Raw genomic sequence first — 24464 nt, forward strand, 5'->3', positions numbered from 1 at the left:
TGTCGACGTTTATCAATTTGTTACGCATTATTAATACGGATTTACGCGACCAAATTTGTCATATCTGCTTCGATTTTTAAACAGTAAGCCGGTGTTGTGTAATCCAAGCGATTCGATCGCAATCTACGATCTAGAGCTGTGACATCGCGAAAGTGTTAATATTGAAATACATATCGTACGTGAGAAGCGTGCCACTTTTTGATAGACGTAATCTTATAATACAGAATCTTTTATAGAATTTAATTTTTTATAGCATACTTTTTTTTTACAGCTAGAAACCTATATATGATCATATAGGCACATCTTGTATTTTCAATATAAATTTTGCATGTAAAATTCAATATAAATGGCGCATGCGTAAAAGACAAAATCCATTTATCATCTACTTGGAAAAAGTTAATAAAGTCAATTTAAATTATTCAGACAGTTATACTCTCGTTCGGATAATTATGCATCTTAATTAATAAAATAAAATTTATGTGATTTTTAAGGCGAAACAAAAATGTAATGTAATTTTGTTATATCTTTTATCTTTTCAAATTTGTTGGTATACTGGCCGATTCGATCGAAAAAACGAGCAGACAAGCGCGAAGTGGAATAGGAAATATAGCTCGATGATTCGATAATTTGTCGAAAAAATGAGAGCTTTGTTATATGCGTACTGTTCATGATATATAAGATATTTTAAATTGATGGCGAAAATGATTTTCGACAGGCGCAGATTCGCGCAACGACACCGAACGTTTATTGCATTATCGACATGTCAAAAATATCTCTCTTTTCTTCGTACACAGACGTGCTTTGACACATTATTTATGCTGGACTATAACAATCTTCGTGGTCCTTTTTCTTCCCGCGATCTATATACGTTTCTATGTGCGTGGAATGGACTATATTTTACAAAAATTTACATGTATGATAATCCTTATCGTACGTATTGCGTGGCGTTATCATCAGCGACTGATAAATGTATAACGAGCCTCTTCTTTTTTCCGGAGAGGATTTCTAAATCCTCTGAATATCTGCGATTGATTATTCGATTAGGTCTGAAGTTATCAACATACTTGTATGTACGTACAAAAGCGAGATTAACCGGAAAGATGCAAGAGTTGCGACTAAAATAACGTTTTGATTGATGTATTACGTTGGTACATTCGCTCTATGTTGGAGTTAATGCTCATAATCTTAAATTTTTATTTCGTCAGTCTTTGTTTCAAACAAACGCGATTTAATATCTTCTCCGAAATATATAATTGTAAATATAGTATTGTTCTCGAATTTTTTTGTTTATCAATATAACATCTGTCGCATAGATCATTGTTATTCAAAATTCACCGTACGTTGTCTATACACAAATAATATCAGTAAGATAATGGAATATCTCAAAGCACGTTACATATGTATATATTATATAATCGTATATACGATGTGTTCAGTAATATCGTGAAAAAAACGATTAAATGTCATAAACGTTTCGGCAAATGTAACAAAACGGACCCTGCTGCATTTTTTATCATACTTATTCAGCATAAAATTTACGCTTCGCAAAATGTGCTTAAAATTAATCGTCGAATTCAAAACCAGAAGAATCGTATGGCTTATTTTCAAATTTATTCCAAATTTAATCTATAATCTCCTTACCCACATTTATGTCGTATAATAATAATAAAGAAATACGTATAATGTGTCAAGATAAATCGTCGTTTTCACTTTTTATATTGATGTTTCTTTTTCCCAAGAGAGTTCTCAATATTTGCTCAGCCACATTTTTTCATATTTCTCAAAGATATAAAGATTGAGATTTCTAAAATTTTTTAAAACCTTAAAGTAAAAGCATACGTAGACAATTGTAATCGATAGCTTCACGATAAGAAAGATAAAGAAGATTGTAAATTTTATAAACAAATACTTGTGAATGTATGTCTACTTCCTCTCAAGTGCGGAGAAACTGCACGTGGTTTAAAGTGAGTGAGCTTAAAGACAACCTTTTTTTTTGTCGTGAACATTGCTAAAATAGAGAGATTTCCCTTTATTTATTTATTTATTTATTTTTTATTATGGAAGAATGGCCTCGCGTGCGACATATTACGTTTTTCTTTATTTCTTGGCCTTGTGCAACTTTTATGATTCAACTTTGCGACTTTCGATGATATTGTAAATAAATATTGACATTGCGTATACGATTCCCTTCCCTCTACTCTTTTTTTTTTTCTTCTTTTATTTTCTTTTATTTCTTCCTTCCTTTCTTCCACTCTTCCTTTTTGCGATCGGCATGCACGTACATGCATCCAGGTGCATACAATACTCATTGGTCGCAATGCTACGTCTGTTGCACAGTTATGTACGTGTTGCAACACACGTGGGTTCAGCGTGTCACGCATAAATCCGCGTCATCGGGAACGAAAACGCGTACAACCTCCTTCCTCTCCTCTCTTGACTAATTCACAGATCGAATGGAACAAAGTTTGACAAATCAAATTAATTGATTGTCTTAATTTAATGCGATAATGCTCTAGAAAATGTAATACTAGTAGACGTTTTAACATAGCAATATAATAATAAAAAACTAATAAATCTGTTGTTACATTATGAAATACTCATAAGTAGTTTGAAATATATTTTTGGGAAAATGCTGGAAAAAGCATAGCTGATGTATATATTGTCGCAATCGGCCCGTTTTTAATTTAATTTAACCTCATATTAATTGATTAGCGACTTCTTTTATTTTGTAATTGTGATATAAGAGAACGAACACGCGAATAAAGATACATTAATTAAACAATCGGCATTAACATAAACGAACATCACAGAATATGGAAACATTTTGTTGTTATTTAAAATTGAATATTATTTCATATATGTATATATTTATGACTTTTTTGATGTCGTAAATATATTTGTTGTGTATATTCTTAGACAATGGGGTGAAACTTTTTTTTTGCAAATTTGAATTGCGTCTCGAAGCAATGCGAGCGTTACTCTTGGGTGCATCTACGGTTGTTGCGCTAGCGTGTGAACTTTATTTCTTCATAGAGCATTATTATCCCGGGCGTTAAACCACGTGCATCCAGTGTGTTTCGCTATATTTTGAAATTCGTTACACGCGATCTTTCGTCCATGTGTATTTGCAATGCTCCCCTATGCAATGTGATAAACTGCGCTTTATTATCTCGCGAAGATTAAGGCTCCTGCATACTCACTGCAGCCATCTTGAATTGATGACGTCAGAAGCGAGAAAATATACCATGAAAATTCTTTCGACTTACGCTAAAATAAAAATGTTTTTAAATAAAATAGGGTTTGTTTGTGTAATTGATAGAACCGACTTGTAAAATATATCGAATACTCTCCTTTTGTTTGGGTAAGCAATAAATAACATTGTATATGTCGAATTGAATTGAGCCTAATCAAGGACGAAAACCCGCTGTTTGACAGGTATCGAAATGAAATAAATATTTGCTTTTACATATTAAATTATAACAAAATGAGAGTCTTCGGTATATTTTAACACTATAACAATTATTTTAAAAATAGAAACACTGCACTAAAATGATAAATGACGCTGTAGTCGCAAGAATAATTTATGTCATTTTCACGCTTTATAGTTTATAGTTTTGCCAAATGTGGCGCTGTCGTACAAATTTTACGGACTTGGCAATCGAGTATGCAGGAGTCTTAAGTTAGGATAGCGCAGTTGTTAGGAACGATCTCGCGACCAAAAATTTTTCCTTTTTTTCCCCTTTTTTTAAATTTACATTTTCAACAAAAATTTTGGCTATTGATAATGAGATAATTGCAAATATAAGTAGACGAATATTTTCTTACTTAAAGATGTATTATTTTTATTATTTATCAGAGAAAATTATACTTTTATGCAAATCCCCCACCCCCCTCTCCAAATACAGGGAAATACAACTTATTAAAATCATTTCAAAGATTTTAATTTACGATATATCATAATTTAATATTACGAGGCTGACGAGCAGAGTTCAGATATTTCACTTTCCTTCAACAAGCAAATCGACGTATGTTTCATCAGACACCCGGTATGTTATGCGAGAAATACACATCAGCCGTGTAACACGCAACACAACTCGACACGCTCGGTCGACGTTTCGTGCGCGTTCTCTCTCTCTCTCTCTCTCTCTCTCTCTCTCTCTCTCTCTCTCTCTCTCTCTCTCTCTCTCTCTCTCTCTCTCTCTCTCTCTCTCTCTCTCTCTCTCTCTCTCTCTCTCTCTCTCTCTCACACACACACACACACACACACACACACACACACACACACACACACACACTCACTCACTCACACTCACACACACACACACTCTCTCTCTCTCACTTGGTTACAAAATATGACGTCATGACGGTGTATGTGAGCGTGTGCTACTGCTGGGCGTCGGTCAATCTGTTTATGGAAGAGACTTGCGTGCAACTCTCGATTGCGATTTGTGTGCTGTGAAGCGGCCCTTAACAGCCTCCGCGTACGTTACGTCCAACCGTGTGTGTGTATGTGTACTTACGCGCATATGCTCATCGCAGTAAGATGAACCGAGTGAATAATTTGCGGCCTCCTCGCATGTAACCGCGGCTCGAATGCACTCTCCCCTTCCAAGTAATGACTATTGTCGGGAGATGATCGTTTTCATTTTCAACCACTCGGTATTGCCGAAAGATCGATGATGATGAACGGTTGCACATGTGACCTGTAATTACAAGTATCGAATCATCATTGAATCACGATTGAATTTTGTTACGAGATATTGAAATAAGTCTTTTATCATCTCGTATGTAGAATGATATAGGATGATTGATGACGATATAAAAGTCGTTTTTATTACACGAGTAACAAACGCGGTTCTTAAAAAATTTCTGTAATTTACGGGAAAACAATCTTAATCATATCACGATTTTTAAAATAAAAATTTACAGCAAAATAGTGATAGGAAATTATAGAGTAATTTTTGTGTGTGAATTTTTAATAATAATTGAATATTTATTACATTTCCGACACGCAAAGATGATGCGATGTCGCGTAGAGAGTAAGGCGAGTGCGTACGTAGAGAATACAACATGCGATATCGTGCGTGTACGTGACGATGGAACGTTAAAGGGCAATGTCACGCCGTAATGAACCTGGAAATTCATCGATGCCTCGCTCTTAAATCGCTATAAATGTCACTTAATGCGCCTGTGACACATCACTTTCCCTGTCGTGACACCCTACTAAAGGTTTCCTTATCCTGTGCGGAGAAAGCACGTAAGAGATACAAAGAGAAAAGTGTTTGCAACTATAATTGCATAATAAAATAATTGTTTGAGATTCTTATTTTTATAATTATTATTTTGCTATAATGTCAATATATATATATATATATAATAATCACTTTATATGCATAGTTATGCCAATCATGTAAAAATTATGCTATAAATATTATAATTTCAAATATTATAGTAAAATATTAAACAATATATGATAAATAAAATAAACATTTTTATATGCAATCGACGCTGTTGCAATTATGGTGTGTAAATGTATAACTATATTTTTAACATTCGCTTAACATTACTTACATGATAGTAATAATTAAAAGTTAATTATATGTATTTAAAAAGAAATATCAATGGTAGGCTGAAACTTTTATTTCTTAAGAAATTTAAAATCGATTTTGTTCTTACGTACGAATATTTCACTTCCGGTGCCTCCATATTTGGATCGATCTATCAATAAGTAGACTTTATAATACATGTCGTTTAATGCCTTTTATATTTTTAAAAATGGGAGGACTAATTTTTTACGTTTTTTTTTAAATTTACTATTTGTAAACTTTTATTCAGGCAAAAAATTTATTTTATATTATTTATTAAAAATTATAATGTCTTCCTATTCACTTTTTTCTCACTTGCAATTTTACAATTTATTTCGAGAATTATCATCATCATCATTATTATTATTATTTTTTTTTTAGTTGAATAACTTGCTAGTTCAATTTTAGACGAAATTTCGTTAAAAAAATATAATTATATATTTCGAGAACATAAATTATTTGAATGTCAGGATTGTGTGATCTTTTATGTTTCTTTTAACTAAAAGTGTTTGCAGATAAAATCTGAAGAAATCTTACCAATAATTGTATGCAAAGTGGCGTTCACGTGAATGATGTCTGCAATTTTTTAACGAGTCGTACATTCCAGTGATATCATTATCTATGGTATACGCCGGAAGTCGCACCGTATTTATGTAGGCGCGACTTGTTCACGCGTGGCGCAACGTTGTGGATTATACAAAAACGTTTGCTGACTCTCAGTGAGAAACATATACTTTTCGGTGCGTAGTGAAACGATTACGCCACAATCGTGCAAAGTTACAATTTAATTCACGAAATTGTACGTACATTCGACATTTTGTATTTTGTATTGCACGTTTATCGCTAAATGTATCATTTGATTCGATATCATTTTCCCTTGAATAATAGTGAAATAAATGGATGAAGATGTAGATAAAGTTACTTTTATAAATGAAGATTTTTTTTTTCAAAAATATATATATATACACACACTAAAGTTGTTAAAATGTAGTCGATCAATTTACATTTACATATAATAATGGTGCTTTCGTAATATAAGATTAAAATCGCGTTGAATGCATCTGCTATAAAAAGATTACAACATTGTAGATGGAAAAGATATTTTAAACGAACGTATTTTTGCCACAATATATGACTCACACTTTGTCAATGCGAAATTTAATAACACTTTGATTACGGACGGCATGATTTCCTCATGATAGGTACAGGATGTATCGAAGTGACAATATCTAACCGCTATAAGAGGCACAATTGTATTATGGTCACACAAAACTGGCCCTTTTACCTGTCGGATAGTGGTATTAGTATAGTAACCACCAACGCCGCGGCGACAAGTATCTGATTTATATAAGTTCTTGCCGAAGAACGCACCTCTGAACCTCTTTTATTCAGACGCATTCACAGTCCATTATTATTACGGGATGTCTCTTGACCGGCAGATTGTTTACACAATGTACCGAAGGTTCATTCTATTTTAAGAGCATAAAAGACATTTCTTGAACGCACAGGTATCGGTTAGAAGGAAAAAGGAAAGACTTCTTATTGTTAGAACTCTCCATTTGAAATGAACAACGCGGAATTATAGGTGGTATGCAGGGGATACATGGGATTTATTGGCTATTCTCCTCTTGTTACGTCGCATAAACTAGCTCTGTTTTGCGCTTTTGTTCCTCGAATCTACAAAAGCAAACCCAACAGAATGGAAGAAAATATACATTATGCATATTTTTACTAAATAATATCTGTATGATGACGGATGGTAAATCAATCGACTTAGTAAATCAATCGAAACTCTTATTTTACAGCTGAATATAATTGATGTACACGACATTATACGTATTTAACGCAGTGATGATGCTGACTCGTGACTGATAAAATAAAATAATCTCTCTCCATTATTTCTTGTTTATTTTAGTCGAAACGAAGAGTTGGCGCACTTTTTAAAATTTGTATTCTTATTATGGATATTACACAGTGTTATTGTATGGTATTATGGAAACTTTGCATATACAATAATGCATATGAAATCTCAATGTATCTTTTCTGAATTTTGTACTTGTGGGTATATGTATGCGCGTACTATTTTTATTTGAAATTAAAAAAATTATTTAAGATTAGCAGAAAGTTCTCAAGTCATCCATTATGAATGTCGAATGATCGGTTATATTGCTTTTATTAGCTTTGTTAGTTTTAAAATTTTGTAGATTAATACTGTGAATATATTGCGATATATGTATTATATACATTGCGATTATTATTTTATTTCTCTATTATACATATTTAATATACATATGTAAAGCTTAAATTAAATTAGCTATATTCCAAATAATTTATTAGCAAATTAGGAGAAATATTATATACATTCATAATATATATCTACATAAAATATATGATGCATACATTAACTTATACATTACTTATGAGACATAAAATATTGAATTATTCATATGTGGCAATTATGTTACAAAATGTAAAATTCTTGATAAATGTGTGTCAAGTGGAATATAAAATTTAAGATAAATCTTAATTTTTGATATATCGTAAAATATAAATAAAATTAATAATAATCGCATTATAAAATGTAAAATATAAAGTTTGCACACGTATATGTATGCGGCAATTACAAAGTATAAAGATGGTATGAAATGAAAAGTTTATTTTTAATCGACACTCTATGATAATCGGTTCCTTGTTCTTGTCGCTCAAATTTTCAAAGACACACGTATTTTCTTTCAATGTTTCGTCAAATTTCGAACTTTGGCGTTCAAAAGAATACGTCTTCCACTCTCAGGTAAGATGTTGTATAGCTCTATGTAGGAGCGACTGACTCATAGTCGGCAAGTTCCTGAATCGTATCCCGTATATCTCTTAAAAGAGATTAGTGAAAGATTAAGAGTTCGTATAAGTAACATTGTAAATTTGATTTCGATTTAAAGAATTGGATGGCCACAAGTAGCTAAAGCTCGTAGAAAGCGTAACAATCCCTTCTTTAAAAAAAAATAAAAGAAGAAAAAAATAATGAGCGCGTATGCTGACGGAAAAATTCATTTCTGTGAAGAAAGGGTGCGAGAATAAAAGAAAAAGAAGAGACATATATGTATAAGGAAGAGTAGATAACACATACACATAGGAAGAGAAGCGAGCGAACACAATACGATGACAGACTCTCTTTTGGATATATACATAATACATATATATATATATATATATACATATAAGCGAGACGGCGATGAGTCACACACGACGCACACATACATATAAATTTGAGGTAGCAAACAGCAAACTTTACGCGTGTGATATGCATTCCTTCTTATAATTTCTCGGACAGAAGAAAGAGACACAGAGGAAGAAAGGGCACTTTTCTTTGAAATTAAAAGTGCGCAAAAAAATGTTGCTTTTTGTGCCATAAAATGCATTTAGATCTAATCCGTTTTCTCGATCCTTAATCGTACAATCTATTTCCTTCTGCAAACAATTGAAGAGATATAACATATCTTTCTTTAGAACATAAAAATGTTTAGAAAAAATGTTATATGTATATATGTAAAATTATCCCAGTATTCTTTTTGTTATAATTATTTGTGATCGATTTAAAATCAATTCGATAAAAATACACATTTATAGTTCTTGAGAGCAATTAATAATTGTAAATCAAAGAATTTTATAATTACTTGAACCGATTTTTAATTTTACAGGCTTACAAAAATAGATTATTAATAACGAATTACTAGATACATGTATTAAAAATTCTAGTTAAATTTTAATTAATTAATTTATAGTTAAAGAAAATCTCAGCTGCCCGATCAAGATCATGTGAATCACATGTTGAGAATGTTTTTTCAAAACCCTACCATATGTCATCCGAAACTGTAACAAAATTTGGAAAGATCTCGATTCTTAGTTTGCAAGTACTCGAGTAAGTCCCTGATTGGTAATAATCGACTAGTTATCTCTAGTGATCGATAGCGGACGTATTCTTAACTGCAGTTACGCGTGATTTCCGAGCGATCAGCGATCGCGGGGTTGACCTTCGTCTCACTTCGAGTCTTCCTTCACTTCTTCGTTTTTCTCATGGCTTTGTCACTTTTCTTATCACGCTTCAAGTGTTCTCTCCTCTTTATTCACGATTCGTAATGGCTCCATGTAAAATTCTTACAACTTGCTTATGCTCGATTTATTTCATATACTCCATCTGTCACTATTTTAATATACAGTCTCGTAAAATAATTTGTTCAATTGTTTTTCTTCTTTTATTTGATTTTAATTCGGAAATATTAGCGAACATGTTCATTCGTATTTTTATTTTTCATTATTCGTATTTCTTAATCTATTGATATTTCTTTACACTATTTCTATATCCATGTATATTTTTCTCGGTTTTTGATAGAAAAAATCCAGAAGAATGTTGAACGGCTTATTCTACTTATTGTGATTACTATTTACAATTAAAATTTTTTACATTTTCCGATTTAATTGATTGAAATTATTATGATAGGCGTGATTATATATGTTAAAAATAATTATTAAATTCAGCAAATAACTTAAATATGTAACATTTACGAAATTGAATTTTATATTGTTATCTCTTTTGGGATTATTAAAATAGTATTAAAATAAAATTTAGATAAAAAATGAGAGAGAAAAAGATCTCCATACTTTTTTCTTTTCTTTCTGAATTTACCGAGACAAACTGGCTGACCTGTACGGGGATTCTGTAACTCATAACGACGATGTCGCTATCGTTAACGTGTCGTTGCGCATATATTTTGACATGTTAAAATATATGCGCAACGACACGTTAACGATAGCGATATCGTCGTTAAGAGTTACAGAATCCCCGTACTGGCTCGATATACAAAAGCCGCTATAACAAATATTCCCCATAGTTACCTAAAGTAAGAAATTCGCTCGAAAAAAGAAACAAACGAGAGAATGAACGCAGTAAGGGAGAGAGAAAAAGAGCAGAAGGATGAATTGGCTGCGTCCACGAGTCCACGGTCGAGCTAAAGCTAGCGCCTTTCTTTCTTTCAGGATATTCAGTGGAGACGCGAAACAATTAAAGAGGAGACGACGACGAGTGTTTGCCTAAAAAGAGAATTTTCGGAGGAGGATGCTCGGCAGTTGGGGCTGGAAAGAAGAATTGGAGTTGGGAGTGGGTACAACAACCACGTTGCAAGAGAAACAGAGAAGAGAGAGCCCAGACTCGACGCATCCTGTTCCTGACAGCCGGGTGCTGAGGTATGCACCCAGCCGGTGTCACCACCCTCCCAGCTCGCCACATTTCAGCACGCAGCCTCCTCTCGACTGTACGGACTGTGAGTCCCTTTTCTACTATCTCTCTCCCCCCTCCCCCTCCCCTCCCCCCCTCTCTCTCTCTCTCTCTCGCTTTTCCGAAATTCCGTTCAACTGTGCCATTTGCCCCGAAAAATTTTAATCTACCTCTACCTCTCTCCGATAACATTTTTCTATCATTATTATTCTCTATTCATTTTTATTTTATTATTATTTTTTATCATTATTATCTATTATTCGATAAAAAAATTTCTTTTTCTCGTTTAATCGAGGGAGCTTTTCTTTTTAACAATAAATGCACAATATCAACGACAATAATACACGTGTCAATATTCAGAGCAGAGTGAGGTGGCCAAAATGCTGACTGCTCATCCTGAGATGCACGAGAAGCGGGACAGCCTCGGCGGCGGACAATATGGAGCAGGCGGGGGTGGTGGCGGCGCTTCGATTGAAGAGAAATCTATTCCGGAACAACCACCCCCGCCTCCCGTACCGCCGCAACGAGACCCGTCGGACCCCACCATCAGCGCTAAGAAGCTTCCGAAGAAACGAAAGTTTGATCCATCCGAACTCGAGGAGATGGACAAGACTAGCAATGTCACCAGCAACATCACCAGCAACGTGGTTAACATACGCGCGCCGGCAATGCCGCTTGCCAGTCAGCCGGCTGCTTTAGGTCAACAATCGAGCTTACCAACTATTATCAGTCGGCAGTCACCGCAAGAGTCCGATTGTTATCAGGTATGTCGATAAAATACATGCTTCTTGTTGAAATTTTTTGATGACAAAGTGCAGACATATGTAAATCTTGCGAATAATTGAAATATTTAAACATTATGTGAAAAAAATTATAAATGTTATTAGAAACACGGCAATTTAAAAAAGATTTCACAAAAAATTTCTTCTACTCTTCTATTCAAAGGCGGTCATTTATATACATTTATAAACATTAAAATTATTAATTATTTCTACATAATAAATACGCGATATATGTTGTAAATATTATATTTACTCGACATAATCCATCTTTGAATAATCACCTCGGAAATATGTGTGTGACGTTTTGGTGTAATATTGTGTTTACAGGTATCCTCGGCTCATTCGGTAGTAGTGTTACCTCCTCAAAGCACAGCGGTAGATTACTCTCTTCGCGAGGAACCTTTACGGTCTCGTCCTCGACTTGCTATTGATCTCAGTGAGTGGCGCGACCATAGAGTGTTAGCTTTAAGGGATTCATATTATTATCCGGGTGTTATACGTAATGTTGTTCACGGTGAGATTTTCATCGAATTCGACGGCGAAAGGAAGTTGGTGCGTTACAGTGACGTTCTGGGCGCGAGACGATATGACGTGATAGGCGATGCAAGCCCGTCTTTGGGACAGGTGACTTTAGATACGAAGGTTTGCATCAGGTGTCCGATCGCGAACAGTCACGTGGACGCGACCAAAGTGTTTGTAAAGGGGACGGTGTGCAAGATATTAACGAAGCCTTATCGTTTTGTTGTGAAAATACCGCGAGAGGACGATCAGAGTGAAAGCTATGTTGTGAAACGCGCGGACCTGCGACTAGTACAACCTCCGTGGGCCGACGAATTGGAGGAAGGTCTGGAAGATTGCGATCCTTCGAGGGTTGAGACGATTGGTAATAAATCATATTTACGAAAGAGAAATCAGTCGTGTATTTAAACGAATGTATTTAAACTAAACTTGTCGTGTACTTTTAAAACTTATCACAGAACATGGATATCGCGGTACCACGGAAGCTCCAACAGCAGTGCCAATTTTGCAAATCCATCATACTTCTCATCACACGCCGCATATGTCAACTCATAACGATACGAGCTATTATAGAACGACCGGTACCAGCCCTCTCATGACTTTAGGCACTTCTGCGCATTCTGCCACGGTGTTAAGTAACGGCAGCCGGCCGTACGACGATTTAGAAAGCGAGGATGACTTAGATAGGGAAGACATTACATTTCCCTCGGATGCAGGTTAGAAAATATATCATTAAAGTTTTCATTTTCGTGTAAGATAACAGTTACTTACTATTTGCTATGTTTCTTCGCGCGTGACGCAAACGTAAAGTCAGATTTATTTTGTGTACTACAATAAATGGATTAATCATTAAAATATTGTTCGATACATTCTTCTCGAGAGAAGCGCTCCTACTTATATTATAAAAAGAAAAACCTAAGACTTTTATCAAGAAAATTTAAGTCAAAACAATAGTATAGTAATTCAGATATATTCAACTGACAGATGCAAAATTGTCAGGAAGCAGCAAAAGAAGCAGTATGCAGAGCCGAGGAAGTACCAGTAGCCTAGTTGAACAACGTAGTATAACGCCTCGTTCTCAGGCAGCCACACCCAGGTATCAATCAAATATATTAAATATATTTTTAATAAGATGAAATAATTAATGCGTTGAATAGTGAAACTCTAAGTAATAGCTTGTTAGTTTACTCTATTTTTTTTTTTTTTTTTTTTTCTTTTTTTTTTAACAGATCTCAGGCGGCAACGCCACATAGGTATAAAAAGGGTGACGTAGTGGTTACACCAAGCGGAATTAGAAAGAAATTTAATGGGAAACAATGGCGCAGGCTTTGCAGTAAGAAGGATTGTAACAAAGAAAGCCAACGAAGAGGATATTGTTCCCGTCATCTTAGTTTAAAAGGATCTGGTCTTAGAGGTCCGGCAAACACATTTCCCGGGTATGAATGTTTGTTCGCGTTAAATTTGTGCAACGACAGTTGCTTGAATATAAAAATTTTTCTTTATCGCTTATAGTTACGATTCTGTTTTTTATTTACAGTAGTAAAATGGATGGCGAAGAGACATCGAGAGATTCCGATACCTCGCCAAACTATGGTGACAGAAGAATAGCCGGTAGATTCGATCAAGATGAAACTGAAGCTGCTAATATGCTCGGTATATATCTCCTCTATATATGTATATACATATTTAGTAAAAAAAAAAAAAAAAAAAAAACATCTTTTTTTATATTTTTATCAATAATAGAGCGCTTTATTATAAAGTTTTTATTATAAATTATCTTGAATAAAAGATGAAATCTATTACAGTTCTCCTTTTGTGTAAGATATTCTAAAATAATGTTATAAATCAAGTTTCTGTATAAAAGTAATTTTGGCTCAACTCGGCAAATCGTCTTCCGTTATTGCTGCAGTGTCTTTGGGAAGCTCCAGATCAGCTACGCCAGCTTTTTCGTCACCAACTGGCCACTCTTCTATATCTCCGTGCATAAATCAGTCGCCGGTTCCACCGTTGGGACTCAATCAGAATAATGTATTTATGCCTATCTCGAGTCCGGCTCATCATGCGACTCCGCTGATTTCACCCGGCGCTAAATGGAAGCACTCGCCCACGCAATCCAACTTTTTGGTTCAGTATCCCCAGCAAGTGATAAAACCCGAGCCGAATCGAGTGGTCAGATCGAATCGACCGACTCCCGCCAGTATAGGAACGAGCGTGATAAGAATCTCTCCGGTGAATCGCAGCATGCAACCCGGACAGAATCTGGCTCTGTCGTGGTCCGATCAGAGCCCACCACCGACGAGACATCCCTCGGTCGTGACGTCAACGATCGCTCAGCAGCAGCAGCAGCAGCAACAACAACAAAGCATAATCTTACAGCACGCGCTAACGTCGAGCGCCAACGATTTCCATGTCAATCATACCGAGATGCCCGAACAAAGTCCGCAGTTGATAAAACACTCATCGCATTCGCCTCATATGTCTCTACCCGTTACTCCTGTGCCGCAAAATTTGACCCTCATTCACAAACCGCTGGAGCAACCGGTTGATTACGCGCAACCGCCGTCCCAGGGCCCGCCGATCTATGTAATGCAGCACGAGAAAAAATATCTCGTGATAAAGAACAGCATGGACATGTCAGCGGCATCGACGGGTGCGCACATGAGCAATCAGGATGACAAGTATCGGCAGAGCGTGATGAACCATTTGGGTCAGCTGTCGACGTCCACGTTGCATCAAGTTCAGTGTCAACAGCCACCTCAATCACCCGCTGTTTCATCCGTCCACATTGACAAACTGTCCGTTCTACAACCTGTAAGTTGACAATGATACATGATACGGGATTGCTAAATGAGTGATTTATTATTTATAAATAGCCGGGATAGCAACGAGATCTATACCGCACAAATAAATCTATTATTTGTTGTCATTAGATGAATAAAGTGGGCGCGCATGCACCATGTACGACCTTGCATACGACCGTGCATAGCATGGACATGCAGAGAAGTCAACCGCCACCTACGAGTGCTATAATGACTACCTCTACCACGGAGACAGCTATCAATCCATCTACTCCGACGAGTGTCTTCCAGCATGTAATTGTTCAGCCCTTGCAGATTCCAAAGACTCAACCCGCTAGAGAGGAGAATGCGAAAAACAATGGTATCCTCTGTAAGTTTCTTATGTCTTTTTTATATTTTTATTTATATATAAGCAATTTTATAAATTAATTATTTAAAGCATTACATTTTATGTATATTATGGAAGTTGTTGAGTTTTTTGTTTTTGCTTTATTTTATTATTTTACCATTGTTTTTTCAATGATGTGTGTCATTTTAATGTAATAATATAAAACCAATAGTAGCGAGCAAGTTTGACTAAACGGTAAGGCTTTCACAGATGGCAGCCATGAAGTTCCTCCTGCATACCAGCCCCATACCCCATCATTACTGAACAATGCAGCGCACAGCTGGAAGCTTAAAAAAGGTTCGAGTTTTAACTGACAACTGAAATGTATCAAGTTTATGGAATTACTGTAGGTTGCAGTAGTTATCAGTGGTACATGATACAAAGACATTCATTTATTACAAGCAAGTGTATTACACAAGTACCGATACTTTATTATTGTTGTGTTTTGAATGTTTCTCTATACTTTTTTTTTTATATAATTTTCCATTAAATTTTTATACATTTCTTTTGCGTGCGTTATAAAAAGTGTTATTTTAATTTTATAATTTTATTCTCATGTACCAGTGTTAATCTTGCAACAGACGCAATTAATTAACAAACTTTATTCTCATGTTTTAACTTTTTATCTCATTTAACATATGACAAAGTACATTTTCAATGGTTAGGTTAAACTTTAATGCTGGGTTTTAAACTTTAAACTTAATGGGGAAGGATGTCCATAAGTATTGGATTGTTCGAAAAGTATAGGCAGATTTTTTTAAATGCAAACAACTTTTTACCATATCTTTTGATAAAAGACACAATTTAAAGATCTCGTCTGAGCAAGTTGTATGATACATTGTATTAAAATAATCATCTACATTAATAGAATTCTCTTTATTCTATCTTCAATTTCTATCTATTTTGGAATAGTTTTATTTCTAGTAAACTACAATTTTATTTTTGCATTCCTCTTTTGTTGATCATGTATAAAGTGAAAAATAACGCGCGGACGATATTTTAATTTTACGCATATATCATTAAAATAAGAATTGAGGACAAGTTTCAGGCATAGCTCACAGTCTCAATGATTTCAGGAGAGAAAAGAATCGCTATTGTACCGATAATCTGTTTAAATTTTAAATGAACAGTCCAATATTTAATTTAATTCATCTTTGAATTATTATCATTTCATCAGACACATTTGTATTGCAATTCACCATACGTGTTATTACATCATTAAATAAATCTCGAATAATCTTTAAAATGTAACATACTAATTTCTCCTTGTATTCATCATGGATATTTTATTGGTTTAATAGCAGTTCTCTTAATTTTTTCATTTTGCTACTACTAATTTATTTTCCCTTTTTAAAGACACAGCATAGAGCAGCAAACACGTCCATGTACATACATATACATATATGTATTATATCGATTGCTATTTCCATACATCATCATTACTAACCACAATCATTACAACTAACCCACTAACTTCATTACAGCTTTTTGGCAGACGGCAGTTTTGGAACAATCAGAAGTGAGCCCTCCTCCCTCCGCTCTCAGCCCACCACTGAGCGCACCTCCGATTCCAATAAGTATGAGTACACCTGCTGAAGACGGCCCTGGTACTGGTTCAGATCCTATAACACCTGCCGAAGAGGAAGACGATGACGTTTTTGAAACGGAACCGACTCCAACCGCGGAAGTGGAAGCCAACGCTAATAAGAGGCGCAGTCAATCGCTCAGTGCTTTGCAATCGCAGACTCCGCTGAAAGTAAGTTTGGCGTAATTATATTATTATATTTAGCTTAATTATATATCAATTAATATTGGGTAATTTATGAAACGAAGAATGAAATATTAAAGAGAATAAAGAAAAAAGTTATTCATCGATATATATTTGTCTTTTAGACTAAAGATAGAATACGACGGCCCATGAATGCTTTTATGATTTTTTCGAAACGACATCGCGCTGTCGTACATCAACGTCATCCGAATCAAGATAATCGCACGGTGTCCAAGATACTGGGAGAGTGGTGGTATGCGTTGGGACAGGAAGAGAAACAAAAATATCACGAGCTCGCCTCGGAAGTGAAGGAAGCGCATTTCAAGGCGCATCCGGACTGGAAGTGGTGTAGCAAGGACAGACGAAAATCATCGACGACCAGCTTCAAGGGAAACGAAGTTGGAAGGGCAAAATTGAATAGTACAGGGGAGGAAACGGATGCACTTCAAGGTTCTTCCTCGGATGATCCATTAGCGCTTACGTTCTCCACCGACGAAGTATTATCTACTACGATTAGTACTTTGTATAACGAAGCTCCCAGTAATATTGAGGTACGAAATCTCACATATACATAAATGTATCGGTATTCTGTATATACATAGTAAGAAATTATATAGTATTATTACAATAGTAATTATACTCTATATAATAGTAATTATATACTAATGCTAGTACCATTGCTATCAAAATAGTAGTAATGGTTATTTGTTTCTTTGTATTTATTTTAAATAATTGCTAAGAAAAAATAATCATTGATAAAATTATGATGAATCGATAGATTATGAACCAGTCACACGCACAACAACATCGGATTTCGGAGATTCCTTTGCAAGTTGAAAACACCGAAGTCTACATGAAGCAAGACGATGATGCGAACGGGTCGGACGACGATCAGATGGTGATTTGCGAAGATCCTCAACCGGAAATAGATTTAAAGTGCAAGGATAAATTAACGGACAGTGATAACGATGTGCAAGATAACGACGACACGGAAAAGAAATGTTTCAATCAATCGCGATTCTCGCCTGTGAGCAGTCAAAAGAGGGAAGTGCTCAACGTTAAACAAGAAATAACCTGCAGACCTAAACCGATAAAAGGTATCTTTTGCATTACTTAAACTAATGTGTGATTTTTATATATCTAAAAAGTTAATATTAGATTAGAGATTAATAAAAGATTTAACAATATGAATCTTAATGTTTATATAGCACGGATACCCTCAACAGGTATTATAGAATCTACAACAAAATATCATCATACTTCCATGGATAAAGGCGGTACTGTATCAGTTTTGTCGAGTACGTATCCTTATCACAGTCCTGTCAATCCAACAGGAGTGTCAGGATTCCAACCTACCGGCGGTGCTTTCATAACTATGCCAATATCGCCAAAAGTTATTAAGCCAGAACCAGTAAAGAGTGAACAGCAGTACAGCACTCAGTATAGCGTGAATAATCTTGTAAGCATCCACACTGAGAATGGACGGAACGTGCCTAAATTTACAGCAGCTCCGGTATTACATACCGTAAGTATCAGACAAGTGGACATTTTAGCGATTTGTTTAGAGACACTCGCTACAAATATCGCACGACTGGATTGTTGTACATATATATATTGGATGATTGCAAAAGTTCGTGCCCGATTTGAAGTTATTACCACCATCTATGCAAATCGGGCACGAACTTTTGCAATCATCCAATACATATATCCGGATTGTTGATAGTAACTATCATCCCTTGTATCGTACGTATCAATTTCGTAATATTCGGAACAAAAAAAATAGTCTATAATTTACAAAAAGTTCAAAATTTTACAGACATTCCTTTATACTTGAGAATATTAAAAATTATAAAGGGGAAATTTGCTTTAGATCCCTCACATTTAACAAGAATATTATTATGAACTTATTTTTGTCTCTTTTGTCCGCCTTTCTTTGCTCTCCTGTATATATTTTTCTCCGCATTTATATATACGAAAACATATTTACGTAAATTATTTTATACAACTTTATTTTTCCTTATTGAACGATACCAGTTATTTTATCTCGACGCATTAGTTTGCTTAAGAAAGTAGTGCGTATGTCTCTTCCGAATAAAGCCTACGGCACACGGTACGATTTTTCGTACTGGATCTGATAAGATATAGTAACATACTAAAAATGCACCAATCAGAATACAGCATTTCTAATATCTTACTAAATCTTATCAAATCCAGTACGAAAAATCGTACCGTGTGCCGTAGACTTAAATATTGAATAAAGACTTTGAAGTAAACTCGGAGATGAAGTAACAAGTTTAACAATACTAACAGATTGGATCGAAACCTATGATGGCGCTGTTGAAACAACAACAGCCGTTGCAGTCTTTAGGCACTACTCTTCGCCCCCTTACTTCAACTGTCCCTTATCAACCACCGTTCACTCTAACATTGCTCGATAACGATTTGGTGGCTGTTTCCAAACCGCAGCAGGGATCGCAGTACCATAATCCGACACCGCCACACTCCAACATGTACGGTGGATTTCAGATACCTATCACTGGTGAGTATAAATTGTTATCGCATGCTCCTTTTCTAAAATGTCGGATAATATGTAAACGACGAATATGTAATCCGCTTATAGATGCCGGTGGTCGCAACAATTCTATACCAGTGCAAAATTTGGTTTCCAATAACAAGATGGAGATTCAAAGCGTGATTGTGAGCAAGTCTTATCCCGTCTCGACAAATTCCACCACATCGACTTATGGCCGAGGGACCAGTCACTCCATCGCTCGTCTCGCTGGATCCGAGAACACTGATAATCAACAGGCTATTATGAATCATGCTCAGTTTTACGGTATATATCTTTGTTTATACAAATTTATTTCATGGGTATGAGAACACTTTTACTCGATTGATATATGCGACGCTTTTATCTCATTGTTTTTTCTTCCTCGTTACAGTCAGTAACATAAAAACAGAAGACAAGGAAACTATAAACATTGTTCTTCCTGCGACGAATGAGAAACACAAGCAACCATCGACGCCTCACACGCCGCATACACCTCAAAGTAATCATGGAAGCGGTGAACTACCGTCGAATAAATCATATTCGTTCGACGAAGGTCAAAGCAATGATATGGGACCGAGTAAAGGCCCTTTCATGCTTGCTCCAACTCCGGCACAACTCGGTCGAGCACCACTACAAAGGAGACAATCAATGGGTATATAACAAGTCTTATAATTTACGATTTTTATATAAAAGAGCAGTAATTATATAATACTATTATACAAGATGTTTTGAGATAACACAAGATAACGTTACAAAATATCATTTTTTTTATATAACCAGTTTTTTTAGTTAATTGAAAATGAAAGATTTCCTTAGTGGTAATAACGACACAAACATTATTTTCACCAGGCTTAACTTTTAAACTTTTTAAAGTTATAATATATTTCAAGTCTCTTGATAAAAGATTTTAAACGATTTAAAAGAATCTAAAAGCAAACAAGTTTTCAAACACTTTACATATTTTTATGAAATTTTATTCGCCAATTTGATTTGTTCAATAAATTTGTTGTTTGTGGTTTCTTCTATTTTTCTTCTGTTCATTTTGACAGCAATGCCTTCAGCATCAATCGCAGGAGATCATGGGCCAATAACAACATCTCAACATTGTGACAATCGACCGCAATGTAATATATCTCAAACAACTGAACAGAACATAGTAGAGTCTCATACTTCTCCTTCTACTAAGAAAGGCTCCTTTTTTAAGAAAAATGTAGAGGATGGTATGGACAGGTACATATTTTTAATTTCTATATTGTATTAGGATTATTATTTTAATTGGAGGTGTCGGATTAAACTTGATGATATGCGTAATTACAGAGTTCTCGAACAAGTAAACTTTCAAGAAAAGTTTTCATCGTTGCCAGAATTCAAACCAGAGGATATACAGAGTCCGAGTGCGATCAGTATGAACAACCCAGGTTCGTCTGGCCATAGTACTGTAGCTTCTGGATTACATTCGCAAACATCTATGCAGATGCCAGGTTATCGAAAGAAATCTGCACAATCTGGACCTCATAGGCCCATAAGTAAATAATTACACTAAATCATTTTTATATTATTTTTATCGGGTTTGAGTATAGTAATATTGCACTCTTAATGTTTTTCTTTTCTTCCTGCAATAGTGAATGAGGATGAGATCGACTCGGACACATCGGTATCAGCCACTCCAAAATCTACTTCGAGCGTCAAGTTGACCGGCAACACATTCTTCGGTCCGGATTTCAATGTCGACGCTTACAGAACCAACGATTTATTGGACGTCGATGCCAGTTCTCCGCGAACGCCAAAAACCCCGGGAGGCGGTGCCGGAAGTACTGTAGGAATCGGTAGAAGCGATAACGAGCGTGGTCATAGAAAGATATTGGAGCAACGGAGACATCTGGTCATGCAGTTGTTTCACGAGCACGGTTACTTTCCATCCACGCAAGCCACTTCCACGTTTCAAGCCAAGCATGCGGATATATTTCCTACAAAGACGAGCTTGCAACTAAAAATTCGAGAAGTTAGGCAGAAATTGAAGGCCAATTCGACGCCGAGTGCTAATAATCTCGTTAGTCCATCACCAATCTCTGAATCCTCACTTGTCGTAACTGGTAAATAAAAGAGATTTGAGCCTTTTTTTTTTTTTTTTTTTTTTTTTTTTTTTTTTTTTTTTTTTTTTTTTTTTTCCGATTCGCTTTTCTTTCATTTATTACGAATTTTTACGAATTTATTTACGTAACGCAATTGTATATTTCTCTAATACTCTTTTAGGTCCAACTGCTCCTCCAACGTCGATGGGAGCTCCACATTCACTGCCTGTAAGCAGTAGTAGTGGTAGCTAGCACCCACGTGCCAACTGTGATACTATGCATCCCCTTACTCCGCAACACGAATACATTATTATCCTTTGAAGAGCTAAATATTTACTAGAAAAGTCGTTAAGAGTCGTGCACACTCTCTTCGGACTTGTAAAGTACTGCAAAAGGCTTTAGTGCAATTTTAGATTTTGATGAAGCCTGCTGTGGGCTTGATTTAATGGGCACGCCGAGACGTGATTGATATACAAGTGATTTTATAATATCAAGGTATTATGTGTACCATTGTTTGAAACTATTATTTAACTATTTATCGAGATGTCAACTGTTCTCTTAGATAGTGTGTTTGGATATTTCTGTTTAATTGTTCAATCCGTTGAACGATAAGAAAACGAAGAGAATTGCAAACATAATAATAGCTAAGAGTTTGCAATATTTCGCAACATTTTATGGTTTTGTATAAATTTGGCTTTACATGCGGAGCATTAAAAAATGATATATATATATACACTAGCGCAAGATAGGCAATGTATACATAAATGTCGAACATTCGTCCGGTTTAAGAAACAAGAATTTTATTCTTTCTGGGAAAGACAATACTGCACTACAATATAAATTCGGAAATAGTTTAGAAAATGAGAATGAATATGAATATATATGACGTAATATTTTATTACATTTGGAAATAGCAATTCGTGTTTCACTGTGAAATTCTTAAAATTGTGTAATTGTTATTTGTATATCAACACGTCTTGCGTGATTCAAGAAGGGCCTAAGCCATTGTTAAATATTGTTGAGAATATGAAATAAAACTCACGAAGGAAAGAGACGAGTGAGAGAGAGAGAGAGAGAGAGAGAGAGAGAGAGAGAGAGAGAGAGAGAGAGAAAATTGTAATTGAAAACATTATGGAATTAATTATAAAATAAAATCAGAGTTTATATACTGTAGTTATACTTTATATATATATATTTACATATATGTATGTATGCATGTATGTATGCATGTATGTATATGTATATATTATATAGATTGAAAAAACTCTCTCTATAGAATGAAAAAACTGCGATAAACTGCACAAAATTTATGTAATACATCATTCATCAGAGAGATGTTTATTTCACGTGTAAATATTACGAAATGATATCTTGAAACAAAAAATATCTAAACAGTTGTGAAATATCTGCAATTCTCAATTTGAAGAACTGTAAAAGCACTGTATTCTTGAACTATATACATATTATAATACCAGAGATAAAAATCGTGCCATTGTGCGGCGACAAAATGAAGGGAATGCATGCGCTATAATTCCCTCATTAGCGAAAGAATGATTGTTAGATAATTCTTGATATAGATAATATGTAATATGTTTCCAACATTATTGAAAGTACTTATACTATTGTTCTTTTAGAGCTTTGCTGAAATTCAATGCGTTAATCTATATTTTACAGGTATTTTAAAAACGGTCCTTTTTTCCTTTTTTTTTTCAATTTTTTTCTTTTTTTATCTTTTTTATTTTTATTTCTTTTCTTTTCTTTTTTTGGCCTTAGATTTAAGCACTTTTATAAATCAGGCCGTATTTTTTTTTCTCTTTTTTTTGGCCGTGACAAATACACATTTTATTATTACCTTTATCGCATGCATCAAGTACTTAACATATATACTATATAAAGAGACAACAAAATGTACTCGTTGTTAAAATTGTAATGTCGATATCAATTTTTAGTATGACAATTACTATACATTATTAACAGTAGCAATGTACTAAGAATAAAATCATGTGCATTTTTATCAAAATATAAACGTTTATACTGTTTATAAATTTGTACATTACGTTGAACGGGATCGTTGGAGTGTTGTTATATCATATATATTTTTAAATTGATTTATATTCTTTATTACACGCAAAATACATAGTATATCGCGTCTGTTTTAACACCCTCTTTTAGTGATCCAACGTTTTCCCCCCCCTTTTTTTTTTTTTTTTTTTTGTATGTTAAATCTCAAAGAATTATCGTGTCGAATTTTAGCAAAGGTTGTTGAATTTGGCTGTAAAATAGATTATTGTAATTAGTGATATAAAAAAAGCGCACCTTGACAGGTCTCGACAAGTCTCGCGCCACGGCACGTATACTGTAGTTAGAATATGAGACACATGTCTATTCTACATATTTTGTAAATAGAAAACATACAATGTGTGTGTGTGTGTGTGTGCGCGCTAACTTTATATATAAATACATATTTATCTATATATAAATTTAGCATGTATAAAATGGAGATGATAGAATATACGCTATTGTAATTTGTAGAAAAAAAAATTATAATTATTATGCAAAAAAAGCGCAGGCAGGATTAAGCTTAGAATAATTGCAGATTATGGGCCTTTATCTGTAGTGGACTCTTGTGCTCGGGACGGTCCTCCCACCCTTCTCCAAAGTTAATCCTTTCCTACAAAGCGTTAGGATATATTATTGTTTGTATATAATATAATTATATTATCATCCTCTTA

At 34.8% G+C, this 24464-nt stretch overlaps 1 protein-coding gene across 10 annotated transcripts in view; it reads left to right on the plus strand.

Annotated features, from left to right (window-relative positions):
- Window positions 1-24464, plus strand: part of Cic (Putative transcription factor capicua) — a 29057-nt gene extending 4593 nt beyond the window's left edge. For 2 of the 10 annotated variants that reach the window (XM_083045025.1, XM_083045015.1), the window contains 21 exons: window positions 10617-10900; window positions 11220-11618; window positions 11964-12519; window positions 12614-12871; window positions 13140-13251; window positions 13385-13591; window positions 13693-13808; window positions 14065-14966; window positions 15086-15323; window positions 15552-15638; window positions 16826-17097; window positions 17235-17660; window positions 17888-18206; window positions 18318-18634; window positions 19420-19648; window positions 19730-19945; window positions 20052-20312; window positions 20710-20890; window positions 20978-21186; window positions 21283-21753; window positions 21914-24464. In XM_083045025.1, coding sequence (XP_082901151.1) covers window positions 10826-10900; window positions 11220-11618; window positions 11964-12519; window positions 12614-12871; window positions 13140-13251; window positions 13385-13591; window positions 13693-13808; window positions 14065-14966; window positions 15086-15323; window positions 15552-15638; window positions 16826-17097; window positions 17235-17660; window positions 17888-18206; window positions 18318-18634; window positions 19420-19648; window positions 19730-19945; window positions 20052-20312; window positions 20710-20890; window positions 20978-21186; window positions 21283-21753; window positions 21914-21984 — 5922 coding nt within the window. In that variant the 5' untranslated portion in view covers window positions 10617-10825 and the 3' untranslated portion in view covers window positions 21985-24464. Of the gene's footprint in view, window positions 1-10616; window positions 10901-11214; window positions 11619-11963; window positions 12520-12613; window positions 12872-13139; window positions 13252-13384; window positions 13592-13692; window positions 13809-14064; window positions 14967-15085; window positions 15324-15551; window positions 15639-16825; window positions 17098-17234; window positions 17661-17887; window positions 18207-18317; window positions 18635-19419; window positions 19649-19729; window positions 19946-20051; window positions 20313-20709; window positions 20891-20977; window positions 21187-21282; window positions 21754-21913 lie in introns of all 10 variants that reach the window. The other 8 variants (XM_083045041.1, XM_083045050.1, XM_083045037.1 and 5 more) reach the window with 8 other exon arrangements.

The sequence above is a fragment of the Prenolepis imparis genome, unplaced genomic scaffold (assembly GCF_030444845.1).
Source record: "Prenolepis imparis isolate NDT839.2.m4 unplaced genomic scaffold, iyPreImpa1.0 SCAF_1, whole genome shotgun sequence".
Taxonomy (NCBI): Eukaryota; Metazoa; Arthropoda; class Insecta; order Hymenoptera; family Formicidae; genus Prenolepis; species Prenolepis imparis.